The sequence below is a fragment of the Taeniopygia guttata genome, chromosome 18, assembly GCF_048771995.1.
Source record: "Taeniopygia guttata chromosome 18, bTaeGut7.mat, whole genome shotgun sequence".
NCBI classification, from domain to species: domain Eukaryota; kingdom Metazoa; phylum Chordata; class Aves; order Passeriformes; family Estrildidae; genus Taeniopygia; species Taeniopygia guttata.
Window position 1 is genome coordinate 4094983 of NC_133043.1, and position 14811 is coordinate 4109793.

The 14811-nt window shown below is 44.3% G+C and overlaps 1 protein-coding gene across 5 annotated transcripts in view; it reads right to left on the minus strand.

Annotated features, from left to right (window-relative positions):
• Window positions 1-14811, minus strand: part of RHBDL3 (rhomboid like 3) — a 62099-nt gene that overhangs the window by 12686 nt on the left and 34602 nt on the right. For 3 of the 5 annotated variants that reach the window (XM_072937020.1, XM_030287190.4, XM_030287189.4), the window contains 3 exons: window positions 11561-11719; window positions 3479-3703; window positions 2648-2796 (listed from right to left, as the gene is read on the minus strand). In XM_072937020.1, coding sequence (XP_072793121.1) covers window positions 2648-2796; window positions 3479-3703; window positions 11561-11719 — 533 coding nt within the window. The remainder of the gene's footprint in view (window positions 1-2647; window positions 2797-3478; window positions 3704-11560; window positions 11720-14811) is intronic. The other 2 variants (XM_030287193.4, XM_030287192.4) reach the window with 2 other exon arrangements.

The following is a 14811-nucleotide window of genomic DNA, read 5'->3' on the forward strand; positions in this document are numbered from 1 at the left end:
CTCGCTCTGATCCTGCATGCTCACAGAATGCAGGGAGTTAAATTAGGAACAAGCAGAAAAGGTCAAACTGAGATCACTGAGATGAGTCCAAACACCCAAGTGTCCTTTCACAGAGGGGAGGGAAGAAGCTTTGGCTGGCACACAGTCAACATCATGAGGTGGCACCTGACATTTCCACACAAAGCATTGGGTCTTATTTTTCAAAGGAAGCTTTTGTAAGAGCTCAGCAAAGTTTATCCTGGAGTCTGAAGTGACTGCTCTGATTCACAGCTGTTCTTAAAAGACTTCCCAGGAGCAATCCCATTCACTTCTCTTCCCCATCATGCTAAGAGCTTTAAAGGCACCAGGGTCAATAAGTATCCATAAAATATAATTACCCTTTGCCAGTGCTGAATGTGTCATTCTTGAAATGACCATTTCATTGATTTATTAAGGACTTTCTCCTTCCCTGGGACCAAACAAATGGGACTAAGCATCAATGCAAGTCATTAGTTATGGCAGTGATACAAATGTGTGGGCTTCAGATACCAACGTCTGCTTTCCATGAAAACAGAAGGGCAGAATTTACAACTTTGCCTTTTCAGCCCTTGACAAAGCTCCCTGCATCAGAACCAACACACAGCCTGTACATTTTTGAAATCTTTCTAGAGCACGGCCAGCCAAGCTTAGCAACTGCTGCCTTCTCAAACACCTTTCGGCTGCCACTTGCTCTTCAAAAAAAAAGACCAAGTGCACTAAATTAAGGAGCAGTCCACATTACCATTTAAAAGCCTCAGCTGGAAGCAGGATAACAATAGACCCATGGCATTGTGTTATCCTCTCATTTGAAAATGAGAGGAGAATGATGGGCGTCCACTAAAAAACAATATTACCTTTCCAAGATTTATCTGTTTTCCTTACAAGAAAGGAGCTTAACACCGAGAAGTTAGAAATAAAGGAGCATTTAGCTTAACTCCAGATACTGCACATAAATCACAAGGTTTATTGTTCCAGTGGGACTCTCCACTGTTTTAAAGGCTGCGTAGCTAAAGGACTTGGAATTCATCATGAGGAGTCCCTTGCTCACCACCTTCCATTGTTCCCCTCTGAGCCAGCCAGAGGTGAAATAAACCTGAGGGATTTTTTGGCCAGTGAGTATGAAGAATGCCAGGGAACTGCCTGCTACAAGGGTGACCTGGTGCAGGTTAGGAAAGCATGCCACAGAAAAGCATTTAATGCTGGAGAATTGTCCTTGTGCAGGTGTTTCTCCTCCACTGCATCCTAAAACAATCTGTAGTTATAGAAAAGATATGGTAAAACATCACCATCATCAAAAGAAAGCCCAAATACAAATTAACTAATATTAGTTAAAACCAAGTGTTTCTTTCTTTTACAAGCCCAGTTTTCCTCATACTTTCAGTGATGAAATTTCTATTTCTCATTTTATGTAATAAGCCTCATGTCTAAGCCCAGTAGTCCCCACTTGCAGGATGAAGTCTATGTAATATGGGCTCTTTGGAGGGATTCAGCATGCAGAGGACAGATGTTGCCACATTCAGAAGTTTCTTCTAAAAACTTTTCCCTACTCTTCCCTTAGATGGAGTCTGGTTTTATCCAGGGATCTGGGACACATCTTGTACTCCAGGGTAATTACACACCAAGGAAGTTATTCCATGGCAGGGAAGAGACTTCAGCATGTCTTCCATAGAGACATGGAAAAAAGGCAAAGATCAACTTGATCTTTCTGGCCTTTCATAGAAGAACATTGACTGATGGAAATATAGGCTTTCTATTTATGAACAAAGGGTCCTTATGCAGTTTCAAACTCTATAGTACTGCTGAAAGGCTTGTTGCTGTCATTTTTCAATGACAGAATTAAAGAAAATTGCAATTATCTGCCAGGAATGTGTGAAGATAATGATCTGAGAAACTGCTTAGAGGGGGTAGAATGTTTTGTACAGGGATGAACTTTCCAGTGACACTTACTCATCACCATGGCATCACAAACATCACACAATTAAGTCTATTTAAATTTTGTGAGGACTAGCACAGCTGAGAAGTACAGAGTTATAATCCCCACACCTTGTATATTCTTCCCAAGTCTGCTACATACCTCCCATGGGATGAAGGAGGATTCATTTTACTGCACACCTTCATTTTGCATGGACAGTATTCTCTGTCCATCTGGTCACTGGAGATTGTCAACTCTTCAGGAATACTGGTGTTTGCCCAGTATGCACAAAATGGGAGTTCAGGCTTGACACAGCCTTCTAGGCATTATCTCAGTCACTACAGAAGGGACCAACATTACTGAGTGATGACATATCCCAGGCACAGGGAATTTAACTGACTTTTCCAACACCCTGTGGTTTTTAAATACCAGTCCAGCATCCTGCACAGCTCCTTTAGTGGAACACTGGGCTTTGACCTGGTTTTAGGAAGTGCACAGTAAGAAGAAAGTGTGGTCCCAACACTGCTGGGGAGAAGAGCAGCATCTGTTATGTTATTTTTGTTGCCTTGTCCCTTCAGAGAGCTGTGACGGTTTGCACCTCACTGCCCAACAGTCCACAACATCTTCAGATTTTTAAGTTTTAAAAATTTAATTCTGAGCTGATTCTGTCACTTTGTCTATCTCTCTGGAGACCCTGAACTGTTTGTAAATACTCACCCTGCATGCATGAATATGTAGGTTAGGTACCTCCAAGCCTGGGCCCGAAGCTGGGGATGGTACAGTAATGCATTCTTCAGGTACAAGGGGTGGCTGACTTGCAGCACAAATCTGTCTAAGACCACTCCATTGTAAAGAAAAAAGGCAACCTAGAAGAGCAGAGAGAGTCATTGGTTAGCAAATGCCTTTTCTCACCAAAAAGTACCTTTTAGCTAAATTAATGGAGAAAAAAGTAATATATAAAAAAACTTTTCTCCCATTTGACAGCTTCACACAGCATGAAAATTCCCTGTTTTGAGAAACCTGCAACACATTGCTATAACAGTATCTGTGGTCTCCTGTAACACACCAGCCCCTGAGTTAGAGGAACCTGCTCCCAGTCAGCACCGTACTATTAGTGTCATATCCTACTCTGTACTTATTTGAGCACATTACTCAGAAAATGTGCAAAGATCTCATTTGGGCAACACATGAGCAGGTCAAAATATTTAACCCAGAGGTTCTCTCCTCTCCTTTTTCTATCCACTCACAGAACAGATGTAGCTGTACAGAAATTTCTAAATCCATTGACTTATCCATTTCTCTAGATTTGTCCTGTTTTCACACCTCAAACAGTTTTGCTCTGGTTTCCCAAACTGTGTAGTCTCATATACAAATTGTTCCAATGACAGGATCACAGTCTCCACTTAAACACTCTCCAACCCACAACCAAAATGGCCACCAGCTTCACGTCTGTCCTTGTCCAGGTCTGAACGAGTCCCTCTCTAACCCTTGATCGTGTCCCAGCAGAGCCTTTGGCAGTGTGGGGAGGTTCCCAGGGAGGGCACTTGCCTCCACAATGGTGATGGTGATCATGAACCAGGGCGGGGGGCAGCAGGTGTAGCTGTCATAGTACCACTTGCGGTCGATCTCCCGCGGCAGGGTCTCGTAGGCCACGTGCCGGATCAGCCTCTGCGAGAGGCTCAGCCCCGTCTCCTCCAGCAGGGCCTTGCTGCACAGCCTCCTGTTCCCCTGCAGGATGGCTTGACGGAAACTGTTCGACCTTTTGTTGCTCATCTGGGTAAAAGGAAACGGAAGAAACCACGAGTACAAAGCAAGGCCTGGCACAATCATCAGGGAGAACAGTGCCAGTTTGGCAGCACCAGATCCAGGCAGGCAGGAAAGCCACCACCAGGCTGAGCTTTAGGAACCAAGTCTTGGGACAATGACAGTGTGCACTGAAAACTTGGGGTGCAAGGAAAACAAGTACCACGGCCTGCCATTACAATGCTAATAAATGAGGTCAGGGCAGAACTCTGGCAAGGCAAAGCAGGGGCTGCTGATGCCCCTGGCTGAGCTCTACGGCCCATTCCCCAGCCTTCCATATGCTGTCTTCACCACTGATTATCACAATCCATATTCCTCTGTCCTCCTTCCCTCTGCTCCCCCTGCTCTATCACACTTCGCTGCTGTCTTGGGGCAGGAAATTTCTCAAATGGAGCAGCAGGCACTTTCACAGCACATCTAACCCTTGTGGCAGGAGTTAGCTCTGGGCAAAGAAAATTATCTCTTTGTGTAAAACCAAAACTGTCTGAACAACAGCAACAAACAACAAATTAATCAGCTGTACAGGCTGTCTTAGCTCCTGTAAGCTTGCAAGTCTTTACAAGGCTTCTTTCATAAGTTATCCTCAGAGGGGGCAGGTTCTGAGATGGCACAGGCTTACAGCTAATTTGTGTATGCATTATCACCTCACATGCATAGATTTAGCTATCTTTCTGAGCATACACTTTACCAGTTTGGATTCATAATTAAAGGAATTCCATTTGCAAGTTGGCAGATGGAATCTTATGCTTAGCCTTCTGGGGGTGGGGGAACAAACCAGGTCTGAAAGAGCTTGCTCCAAGATTTGTATAATTGTTAATTAGCCCTGATGTCAAACAAACTTGTTGACTTAGAGCTACTGTCTGTACTGGCTGAATCTTTGGAATCTCCAAAGTGTCACTGTGTACATAGGCTGCTGCAGGAGGACCTTCTACTGTAACAGGCAGCAAAGCAAACATGACAGCCTGGTCCTTCTTCTGAGAGAACTGCCAACTGCTCTCAAACCACCAGCACATGCAGCCTCTCAGAACCAAGCAAGAGAAGACACTCAACAGCATTGGCTTCCAGTTGTCTTGGATTATGCTGGTTTCAGCTGATATCCCAAAGCCAGCAAATCCCAGAGCTTGTGCTCTCAATGCCCAGGCAGTCAGGGAATTGCTCCAAGCTGGACCAAGCTGCTTAAATACAGTAATCACTGCGGGGAGCCACCTCCTGTTAATCACTGGAGGAAGGCAAGGGGCCATCTGAGGTGATGGCACTGTGACCTGCTCTGCCCATCCCTCCTTAGCTTGCATTTGCAGCCTGTTCCTCCAACACAGAGGAGCATTGATTATCAATTGATGTTCTTGTATTTTTTTTTTTAACTGGGGAAAATTTTGCTGTTCTCTTTGAATTGTTTCAGTGAGAAGATGTTTTATCCTAACAACTCTCTCCATTTTGGTATTTCTCCTTTGCTCTCTCTTTCCTTTGTTGATTCAGAAAACACTTGTAAAAGAACATTTCTTGTAAAAAAACCAGAAAAACAAAGAAGAAAATAAATTTTCATAAAGTCTCTCTCTCAGTCTTCTCATGTCTATCATCCAAAAGTCTGTATCTAAAACTAGGGGAGATGAGGGGGAAAAAATTGTTGTGGTCCTCTGTTGCATTAAGAAAGCCTGCTCATACTGAAAGTCAGTATTTTCATAGAGAAACATCCAACAGGTGCAAGGCTTTCCTTAGCGTGTGTGAGATGCCTTTTGCTAGGTAAGAGATGTACCTCTGTTTCAAAGATACTTTTAGCCACCTAATGACCTCCCTGCGTCCACAGAAGAAAGCTTCATTCCAGGTTAGTTCAGAACAGCCTTTCAGAGATGTTCTGTATGTGCTCCCTCACAAAGTCCATTCTTTTCTCCCTGGCTTTGCCCATCTTATGGGCAAGAAAAAAATCAGACTGAAACTATAGAATTGCCTGAAGATACCAGACAGTTGACTGGAGCTGCTGATCTGCTTATTCCAATTACAGTGATAAATGGGATTTCCCGCCTACCACAAAACAGTCAGTACTTTTCCCTGCTGCAGCACTTCAGTGGAAAAGATAATAATTTCCAGAGTCAAGGAAAATCATAATTTCAGTTCAGCATCAAGAAGTGCTGGCCACCCTCGGTAGATGATCACCTCATCAGTGCAGAGATTGCCGAGGGAGATGGGCAGGAAACTCCAAAGGCTGCTGATGTCCATGGTTAGGATTGTAACAAAGATTTCCTTGCATCTGTTGAGCAGAGGAGCCTAAGGGAGGCACTCCTGAACTCGTCTATTACTGTTCCAAGGGACTGACTCAGTTCTGTCACCTGAACTCAGCACAGCCCCACCAGTCCAGCGTCCTCTGCAATAATGCTTGTGCTGCCCACAGAGCCCACAAAACAGCCAGGGCACTGCAAATTCATCACCATGATGTTTCTGAAGATGTTCCTCAATATACTAAAAACAAAACAGAAGGGAAAGGTCTTCTTAGGTTTAAGAGCAAAATATTGCAGGATCACTGTAAGTCATACCTCAGATGACCAAAGCCTCAACTGGCTCTCCCGAGGAGGTGGGAAACTGGGCTACTGTTCATCAGAAAGCTCTTCCTCCTTCCAGAGAGAAAAATAAATCACAAGATCCTTCACACCCCACACAGAAGCTAACATGGAAGGGACATGAAAATATTTGCCAGACCCTCTTTAGAGCAAAGAATTTGGAGAGAAAGTCCAGGTTCCCTCTACATGCTGCAGTCTTGGCGTGGTCTTATACCCTGATGAGGCAGGGACACAGTGTCAGGACTGTGCCAGACGTGCTGAAAAACCTCCACAATCCCTCAAGATGTGGATGAGAGGATGTACTGAGCCCTTGTTAAAATCAGGCCTCTTGGGAAGGAGGCATCCTGCTGGTCCCCACCTGCACGCATTGCCCACAGCACCAAGGACGAGATGATCTCCAAAGAGACAGCACAGATGACTGCCAGGGCTCAAGCAAACACAGTAATCCTGGCCCTACTCACATGACCACAGAGGCCTTTGGATCAAGCTAGGAGGAGATGGGCATGAGGAGAGACAGAGCATTAAGTCAGTATTGCTGCTCTCACCAATTCTTGTTGAGAAGTCTATTTTGTTCCTCCGACTGAATTTGGAAGACTCAAATCTTCCCAGAGTCTCGCATATGGTCACAATTTGCTGACTGGATTTTGGAATTACATAATATTGGTATTTATGAGCCAAGTATTTAATCATCAGCTGAAAGAACACTAGGTCCATTGTTGGCCTGCACATTATCATGGCTCCAGGAGCCCAGGGCAGCCCACCCCACTTCTCTTCACGCAATCGATCTAGGACTTCTTTAATGAGTGTGATATTAAAGCTCCAAGCAGATGGGTACAGCAAACAGTGTGTGAAGAGAGAAGATAGCAGTGGGGAACAACACATTCCTTTAGTCCTTCGTGCCTGCAAAATGGTATTCTGCAGAGAGAAAGAAATTTCCCTTGCAGAAGAGCCAGGCTGAACTGACTGTAGCCAGGTGCTGCCATCTCTGCCCTTTGGTATCACCCTGCCAAAACAAACCAAGGCTCAGTGCTAGAGCTCTGCTCAAGGGCTGGGTTTGATCCTCTGTGCAAATGGAAATTTTTTTCCTACTTAGATCTGAACCTGACTTCAACACTGACAGTGTCAACATTTAGGATGTCAAGAGTAGAACAGTGACAAACTTCAATGAAGTACAAAGCCCTGCTTTTGTTTAGCACACATGGCACTCTAAAATTACTCTGGGATAATCTGCAGCTTGCAGAGGAAATTGTCCATCCCCATTGGCAGACCAATTTCTCTGTGCTCCTTGGATATCTGTAGTACTGTGGCTACCTAAGATAATCAATAGCCAGGTCATGTAGTATTTCACTCATCTCCAATTCCAGGGCTTGTGTGGGGCACAGTACCCTTTTTATAGTTTTATTCAGCCTTACTCAGAAGGTTTTAAAAAACATGGATTTCTGCCGATTACGTATTGGCATCTTTGAGACTGGTCTCGAGCTATTTTTAAACACCTGCAGCTCTGTTACAGGCAATGCATTCAGCTCTCCAGCTCTGATCCTCCAAGACACAGAACATTAAATCAGAAGTTAGCACAAGCTTTTTAAAAGACTCTGCCAGCTCCAGTTTTATAACCCACTTTACTTACAAATGCAACCTCTCCAATCAATTTTGCTTTCAAGATTCACATTTATTTCCTTCCCTCTGCCCACACTTCTACAAAATGCTAATGTGGGTAGAGACAGCTTTTCCCAAAATGCATATCTCAGCATTAAGTTCATCTGTCACAGATGTTCACATCCTCTGAGCCAACCTGGTAGCACTTTCCCAAATAGTATCAAAGGGGGGAAAAAACCTGAATACCAAATACCAACATTCTGATATGGTTTGACCAAGCAGTGGTTTACTCGGGGGATTCAAAGAAAGAGGCAGGAGAGACAAAATAAATTATCCCTACTCAAGGTTTTGCCTGATTCCTATTAAATTTTCCAGGCTTAGGCCTTCCAGCAGTTCCAATAGAAAAGGTAAAACACTTTCAAATTGCAAGGTTACTTGAAAGAACACTGCTTGCAGGACAAGACTAACATAGTGGTTCAAATAATATTGTTACAGTGCTTCAAAAATGTGTGTTGTTCACATTAAAAATAAGGTAGAATTAGTCTGTTCCTAGAAGCCAGCAAGGCATGGCAAAACAAAGCAGGTGGTGATTCTTGATCTGGAAAATAAAGGATATGCATTTAATTAGTTAATATATTTTCCTCATTACTGAGATGTTACATCAACTTCAAGTTACTACAAAGTCACAGCTAAACATTTCTGTTGGAAGCAGCAGTGTTTTGTTTTTCCCAAGTCACATGAACTCTGTCTTAGAGCTTACTACTTACTGCAAGCTCTATTACAGTTCACAGGATATTATGTGAAGTAATCCAGCACTGCCAACAGCAACTGCTGTTCAGCAAGAATCCCAGCAAATAATATCTCAGGTATAATTAACTCCTGACTTGTCTCTTCTCTAAAAGTAGCCAAGTTAGTTAAACACCTTGGTTCACTATCTCCTCCTGTGGCCCATGCTGTTCATAGCCAGAATTTTGTCTGTGCACCTCTTTTCATAATGCTGCAAAGCAACCAGAGAGCAGAGATGCACAAGATGTCTCCACTTGTACAGGAAACACTTCTGCTACTCTGCACTGTCTCAGACACAGCATAAGAAATCCCATCTGAAACTGCTTTCTGCCATTACTACAAACCACAGTGCAGAAACAGAAATGAATATGATTGCAGCATCGTGTTTCACAACTACATGAGCTGAATTTCATACACACAGAGGAGAAGTAATTTCCAATGAGTTGCCTATCTGATCTTTTTGAGCCTTTTCTGTTTGCAGATCACACTAGGAGTTTTCATCTTCCTTGAATTTATTAATTTCTCAATTTATTTCCTAAGTGCTTTCTGAGGTCTAATCTCATATTTTAAAACTTTCAATTTCAAAAATTTAAGTTGCTTTGCTGAGAGCAGGCATAGGTATGGATGTTGTTATTAAGGTGAGAAGTCCTATAATTATATTTTTGATGTATCTAGAAGTTCACAAAACATTTTGGACATCAGAGGATAACATAGCTTTGCTCAGTAGCAGGCCTTCAGCAGGGGATCACAGTGCCTGAGAGAGCAGGCAGAGCTCTTGGTGCTCATAATGATGCTGGAGAAAAGGAAAACCATACATACAGAAAGCCTTGCTTGAAAAGCCTCTGATTTTGTAAAAGTTCAGCCTTTCCATCCCCACACCCAGCACCATCATTTTTGGCAGTAGGTCAATTCTTGCTAAGCTACTGAAACAGACAAATTAACCTGAGCATAAAGCAGAGAGGGCTAATGATCATCAAGCACAAACATGCACTTAAACATCACCACACCAAGGATTGACAGCTAGGAGGTGAAGGAAATCCCTAATTTCTCAGTGATTCTGTATCAACTGTGCTGTTTCTTTCCATCAGGAAGTTCAAAAGAAATTCCAGAAGGCAGAGAAAAGAGAAGGAGCCCTAAAAAAGTTTGGATGTTGGAAATCAATAGAAACTAGAGGAGAAGTGAGAAGAGAGATATCATTTGTAAGTAGTTTAATGTTTTGGCATTTGCATTGCCTATTGATTAGAAAGTGCAAAAAATGCAGACAAGGATAGAGAGGCTGATGACAGGAAAATCAATGGCTTCTTTATAGGAGTCATTCAATAGTAGTGAAGGAAATTTGCTATTTTGCAGAAACCACATCACCTGAGTGTGAGCTGGCACGGTCTCCTATTCCCAAAGGAGAAGAATGTCCAAGCATTTCAGCTCCCACCTACCTCTCATTAGTTTGTGCTGCTCCCAAGCCCTGTGGAGCAAGAAGAAAGCCCAGTTCTATTCCTGAGCCTGTTGCCAATGTGTTGGCTGGCCCTAGGCCATCATTTCTGTAAAAGAAATTCGATGATGCCCCTTCCTGCTACCTAAATGTTGTGCAGCCCAATTAGTGAATGCTTGCACAGTACTTTGAATATCCCCAACTGTGGAACAAGCAGCTGTTACTATAAATACTCTGCTGAGCACTGAGGACCACACTGTTTGGTGTGTGAGCTGAGGAAAACCTCACACTGTGAAATATGTTTAAGAGCTGCTGCATTTATTTTCCGGTGTATCTAGACATGGGCAAGGGGCTTACAAGACTGCCTGGTTAGATACAGCAGGTTTATGTCATTCCAGCAAAGTAACTTCACCCTGACACTGCCCACAGCCTGATGGAGGTCATGATCCTTGACAGCTGGGCCATGTTATCATACTTTTCTGTTTAATATGAAAACAGGACATACGCAAGACTCTTTCTAAACCAAGAACACATGCATGAGTGACCATGACAAATGAAGGGATCAAATCCCCGCATTTCTGCAGAACACACAGAGATGCAAATTACTGTACTCTGCAAAAAGGACACATCCAGCTTTCCACAGAAACCTCAGAGATGCCATCAACTTCAATTCCTCTTTGACTTTGTCACCCAGGCTTATATTAATATTTCACTAAATCTGCTGGGGTTCGGGTGTTCAATGACAGAATAAGAACAAGCCAAAGCCTATGAATGGCCAGTGTCCAAGATATTTTGCAAACACCATTTCTAAGCTATACTGGGCACCTGACAACACATGTCTACAATTGTGTTGACTCAACAAACTGTCTTGACAAGAAACAGAGCGATCCCCTTCACTAATTGACTCATTAGTTGAGATAGAGAGGCATCCAAATCATGAGTCATGCACTCTGAGACACCTCACCTGGGATAAAATGAACGTGACCTAGAAACACTTCATCCCTGTTGCTGTTGATGCCTACAGCAGTGCAGTACGACTCCACCTAGCATGTCAACACGTTATCTATATATTTTTGTCTGGAAGTGGTGAACTCTCTAGATAAAACAGGAGACATTCAGACTGACAGACCTCTGCTTGCAAACAAATAGCTCATTACAGCAGATACAACTGATACTGAGAGCAAAAACTTCTAAAGTAGCAGCAGCCATTGCTTCATGATATTACTACAGTTCCTACAGGTCCTTCCCATGCAAATTTGTTTCCCTGGAAAACTCAGAAGTAATTTGACTCTTGCTGAAGCATTCAGTCGCCACTGAATACTTCAGCAAGTCCATGCAGAATGTGCTGCAGCAAACACTGGTGTTAATAAAGGGAAGGAAAGAGAGAGAGAGACACTGTCCCTCAACAGCCCATGTTTTAAGCAGAGCCAAGGACTGTCAGGCCCTGCCAGCCAGAGCACTCACCAGGTTGACGAAGTCCTGGTAGCAGATCCTCCCCTCAGAGTTGCTGTCTGCCAGGGCTAGCAGGACCTCCAGCTTGTGGGGGTCCAGCTCCGAGCCATGCCTCTGGAGAAGGGAGCGGAACTTCTCAGTGCTGATGTAGCCAGTGTTGTCAGGATCAAACTGGGAGAGGAGGGGAGAGTGCCACAATTAACAACCCCATGTTACACACAACTCTGTCCTCCTAGGCATTCATCATCCACTGCAGACCCACAGGGACCCAGGGGCTGCTCTAGGCTTAGCTGACACTGCCCTGCAATCACCCAGGGACTGGAAAGCACCCTGCTGCAGAGTGGGGTGAGTCCAGGCACCATCATCCACACCACCATTCCATCTCTACCCAAGCTTCAGCTACATCAGCTCCCTTCACCTTCCTGCCCTCTGCATCATCATTTCTCATCTATTTTTTATGTCTCCTTCTATCTGGAACATCAAGCAAACCAGAGATGCAGTTTGTGAGATAAAATGCACTGGAAACAGTTTTACTCCCCTATTTCCTAACACAATTGCACCACAGGAATATGCCATCCCTCCTCAAGCCCTTTCCGTGCTCAGTGTTTCTGACAGTCACCTTTCCAGATCATCTCTACAGATGCCTTCACTATGGTAAGTGCTTTCACTGCTGAAGAGCTATTTTAAGACACTTGGGAAAGAAAATCTTTGGACAGGGAGCAAAGCAGATGAACACCATGTCAAACTAAAAGTGACAAAGCAGCCACATGCCATTTTGAGAACATAAACCAGAGTCATTAGAAGGAAAGTCCCAGGTAAGACCTGGAGTGAATCCCACTTTGACCAAAAACATCACTGTTTTCCCTGAGCCTAAGTGGCTAATCTAGAAATGGCACATGAAAAGAGACACCTTAACAAGGCTGTCCAAACTAATGACTGTTCCAGTGGCCTCCAGGGCACTCTGTGAGGGGCTGCCGGCTCAGAGGGCACAGCCTCAGCCCTGACAAAGCCAGTGCTGGCACCACGCCGAGCACCTTTCTGATGTGCTTGGAAAACTAGTGGCTGCAAGCTGCCAGACCAGTCTGCACTAGCCCTGGTGCAGTCTGATCTCTACCAGTTCACTGTTGCTGGGAGATTTTGCCTTTGATTTCCCAAACTTGGCTGTGAGGACACTGTTGCTTGCTGGCCTCCTTTTGTAGATAATGATATCAAGCTTGTTGGCTGGATTGAATGGCTGTCAGGGGCCAGGGTGGTCAGGAGGGAGTCTTTTCATGGAAACATTTGGGACATAATAGGACATTGGCAGAGCCAAAAAGGTCCTATCAATCCTCACTCTTTCCTAATGGAGAACAAAAGTTGAACAGGCGCCGGGCCTTCGATCAAACACAGCGGGGTGAAGTGCCTTGGCAAGGGAGGGGGTGGGAACGAGGATGTGGCAGAGGATGCAGCCTGCCAGCAGCAGGGCTGGCACGGCCCTGCAGTGAGCAGAACTGCTATAAAACAGACCAGCCTCAGGCAAGGGCTCTTGTTTAGAGGCTGTAGTGCCCATGTGTGAGGATCTGGCTCCATCTCCTTCTGGCCTGAACACCTTTGTCCCACTGCTCTGCTCTCCCCAGCTTCTTGGCTGAGGAGGAGCTATCTAACCTGAGGAGCGGAGGTCACAGCTCCTTGCTGGAGTAGGGCTATGTACCTTTGGTCAAAGCAGCAGCCCCTCTGTGAAGAAGCTGCTGGGGATTACACAAAACAAGATAAACCAAGTGACCTGTGCACAGTCAGAGCTGGGCACTCTCTCCTGTTCTCTGCCAAAGGTTGTCCTGCTGTTGTGAGGTGGCCTGGATGTACCTCCCTGACAGATGGCACCCAGAGCCAAAGGTGGATTTCATCAGCTGTTTACTGTTAAACAAAGGCTTAATATTAATCCCTGGAGAAGTTTAGCTCCCCTACTCTGGCCCACTCTGATGCTTTTAGTTAACAGATCAAACCCTAAAACCAACCCCAAAATTCAGGGCTTCTGCTCTCAGGCTCAGCTCTGATGAGTTTTGGCTCCTGCTGTGACCCTCAGGCCAGCCTGTTTGTGGTGCTCAATTCCAGACACACATACCCAGGAAATAAAGTATTATTAGCACAATACCTGGGATGACCTTTCTCAAGGGGAATTTGTAGGAGCTGTGAGATGAGTCATTCAGTGAATGGATCTAAGACCTGCAACCCCATAGATTCTGCTCTGTTCATCCCTGTTTCTCTAAAACATTTGAGAACCAACATCTTACTTAACTGCATGACTTTAACTGTATCTTGATATTTAAAATGTCAGAACCTAGCTTGTCTAGGATAAAACCATTTGCTCCTTGAAGACTTAAGTATCTCTCTACTTTGAGGGCCAAGGTCAGCACCCAAAGTGTGGGACTCTCCCCATGCTGTGTGGTCACCGACTTTGTAGGAAGACCAAGGGCTGCAGCCCCAGGAGACATGGCTATTCCTTCAAACGGCAGATGAGATACAGAGCTGAAGCACACAGGCCTCCAGAGAACAAAAGAGCTGCTGAGATCACAAACCACTTTTCTCAGATTTTGTTCTGCTTTCAAGCCTTTCAAAAAGAAGCATTTTGTAACCAGGAACAGAAATTACACAATGGCTTCACCACAAGGACACACTAATGACTTCAGACTCACTACTGCTGGAGCTGATACATCCTGTCACTCAAGATGTTGCTGTTACTGGCTGCTGGCTTCCAAAGGCACAGCTGAAGCTGTAGCTGTCTGGTGGCTACAGGTGAATCTGCTTCTTTCTCACACCAATAGGCACCATCATTCCTCCTTCAGCTCACTGAAGTTTTGCTGCTTGCTCCACAAAAATCAAAGCAGTGGCAGAAGGTAGCTGCTGTTTTCTGTAGTGTAATTTGGCTATTGAGTCTCTTCTCCTCTTCCATGTTATTATATATAATTATTTTTTGGCATCATGTTAATGATAATAATTAGAAATAAGTTTGAAGTATAACTGTGGATCTGAACAATGTGAAAGTAAGAGATGAACAATGAACAGCTGACATCTGGACTCAAATACCTCAGAGCAGGGCCAGAGCACAGGTTCTGCAACCGGGAGCAGAATGTTTTCTGCCAACCCTAGCTGTAACAAAGTCCTCTTATTTCTGTTTAAACAAATTTTAATTGTACAACATTTCTCTATAAAAAGCATATAAAAATATCATCTGTCACCACTCAAAATCCACACCAATACTTAAAACTTCTTCAAACCCTGTTTCT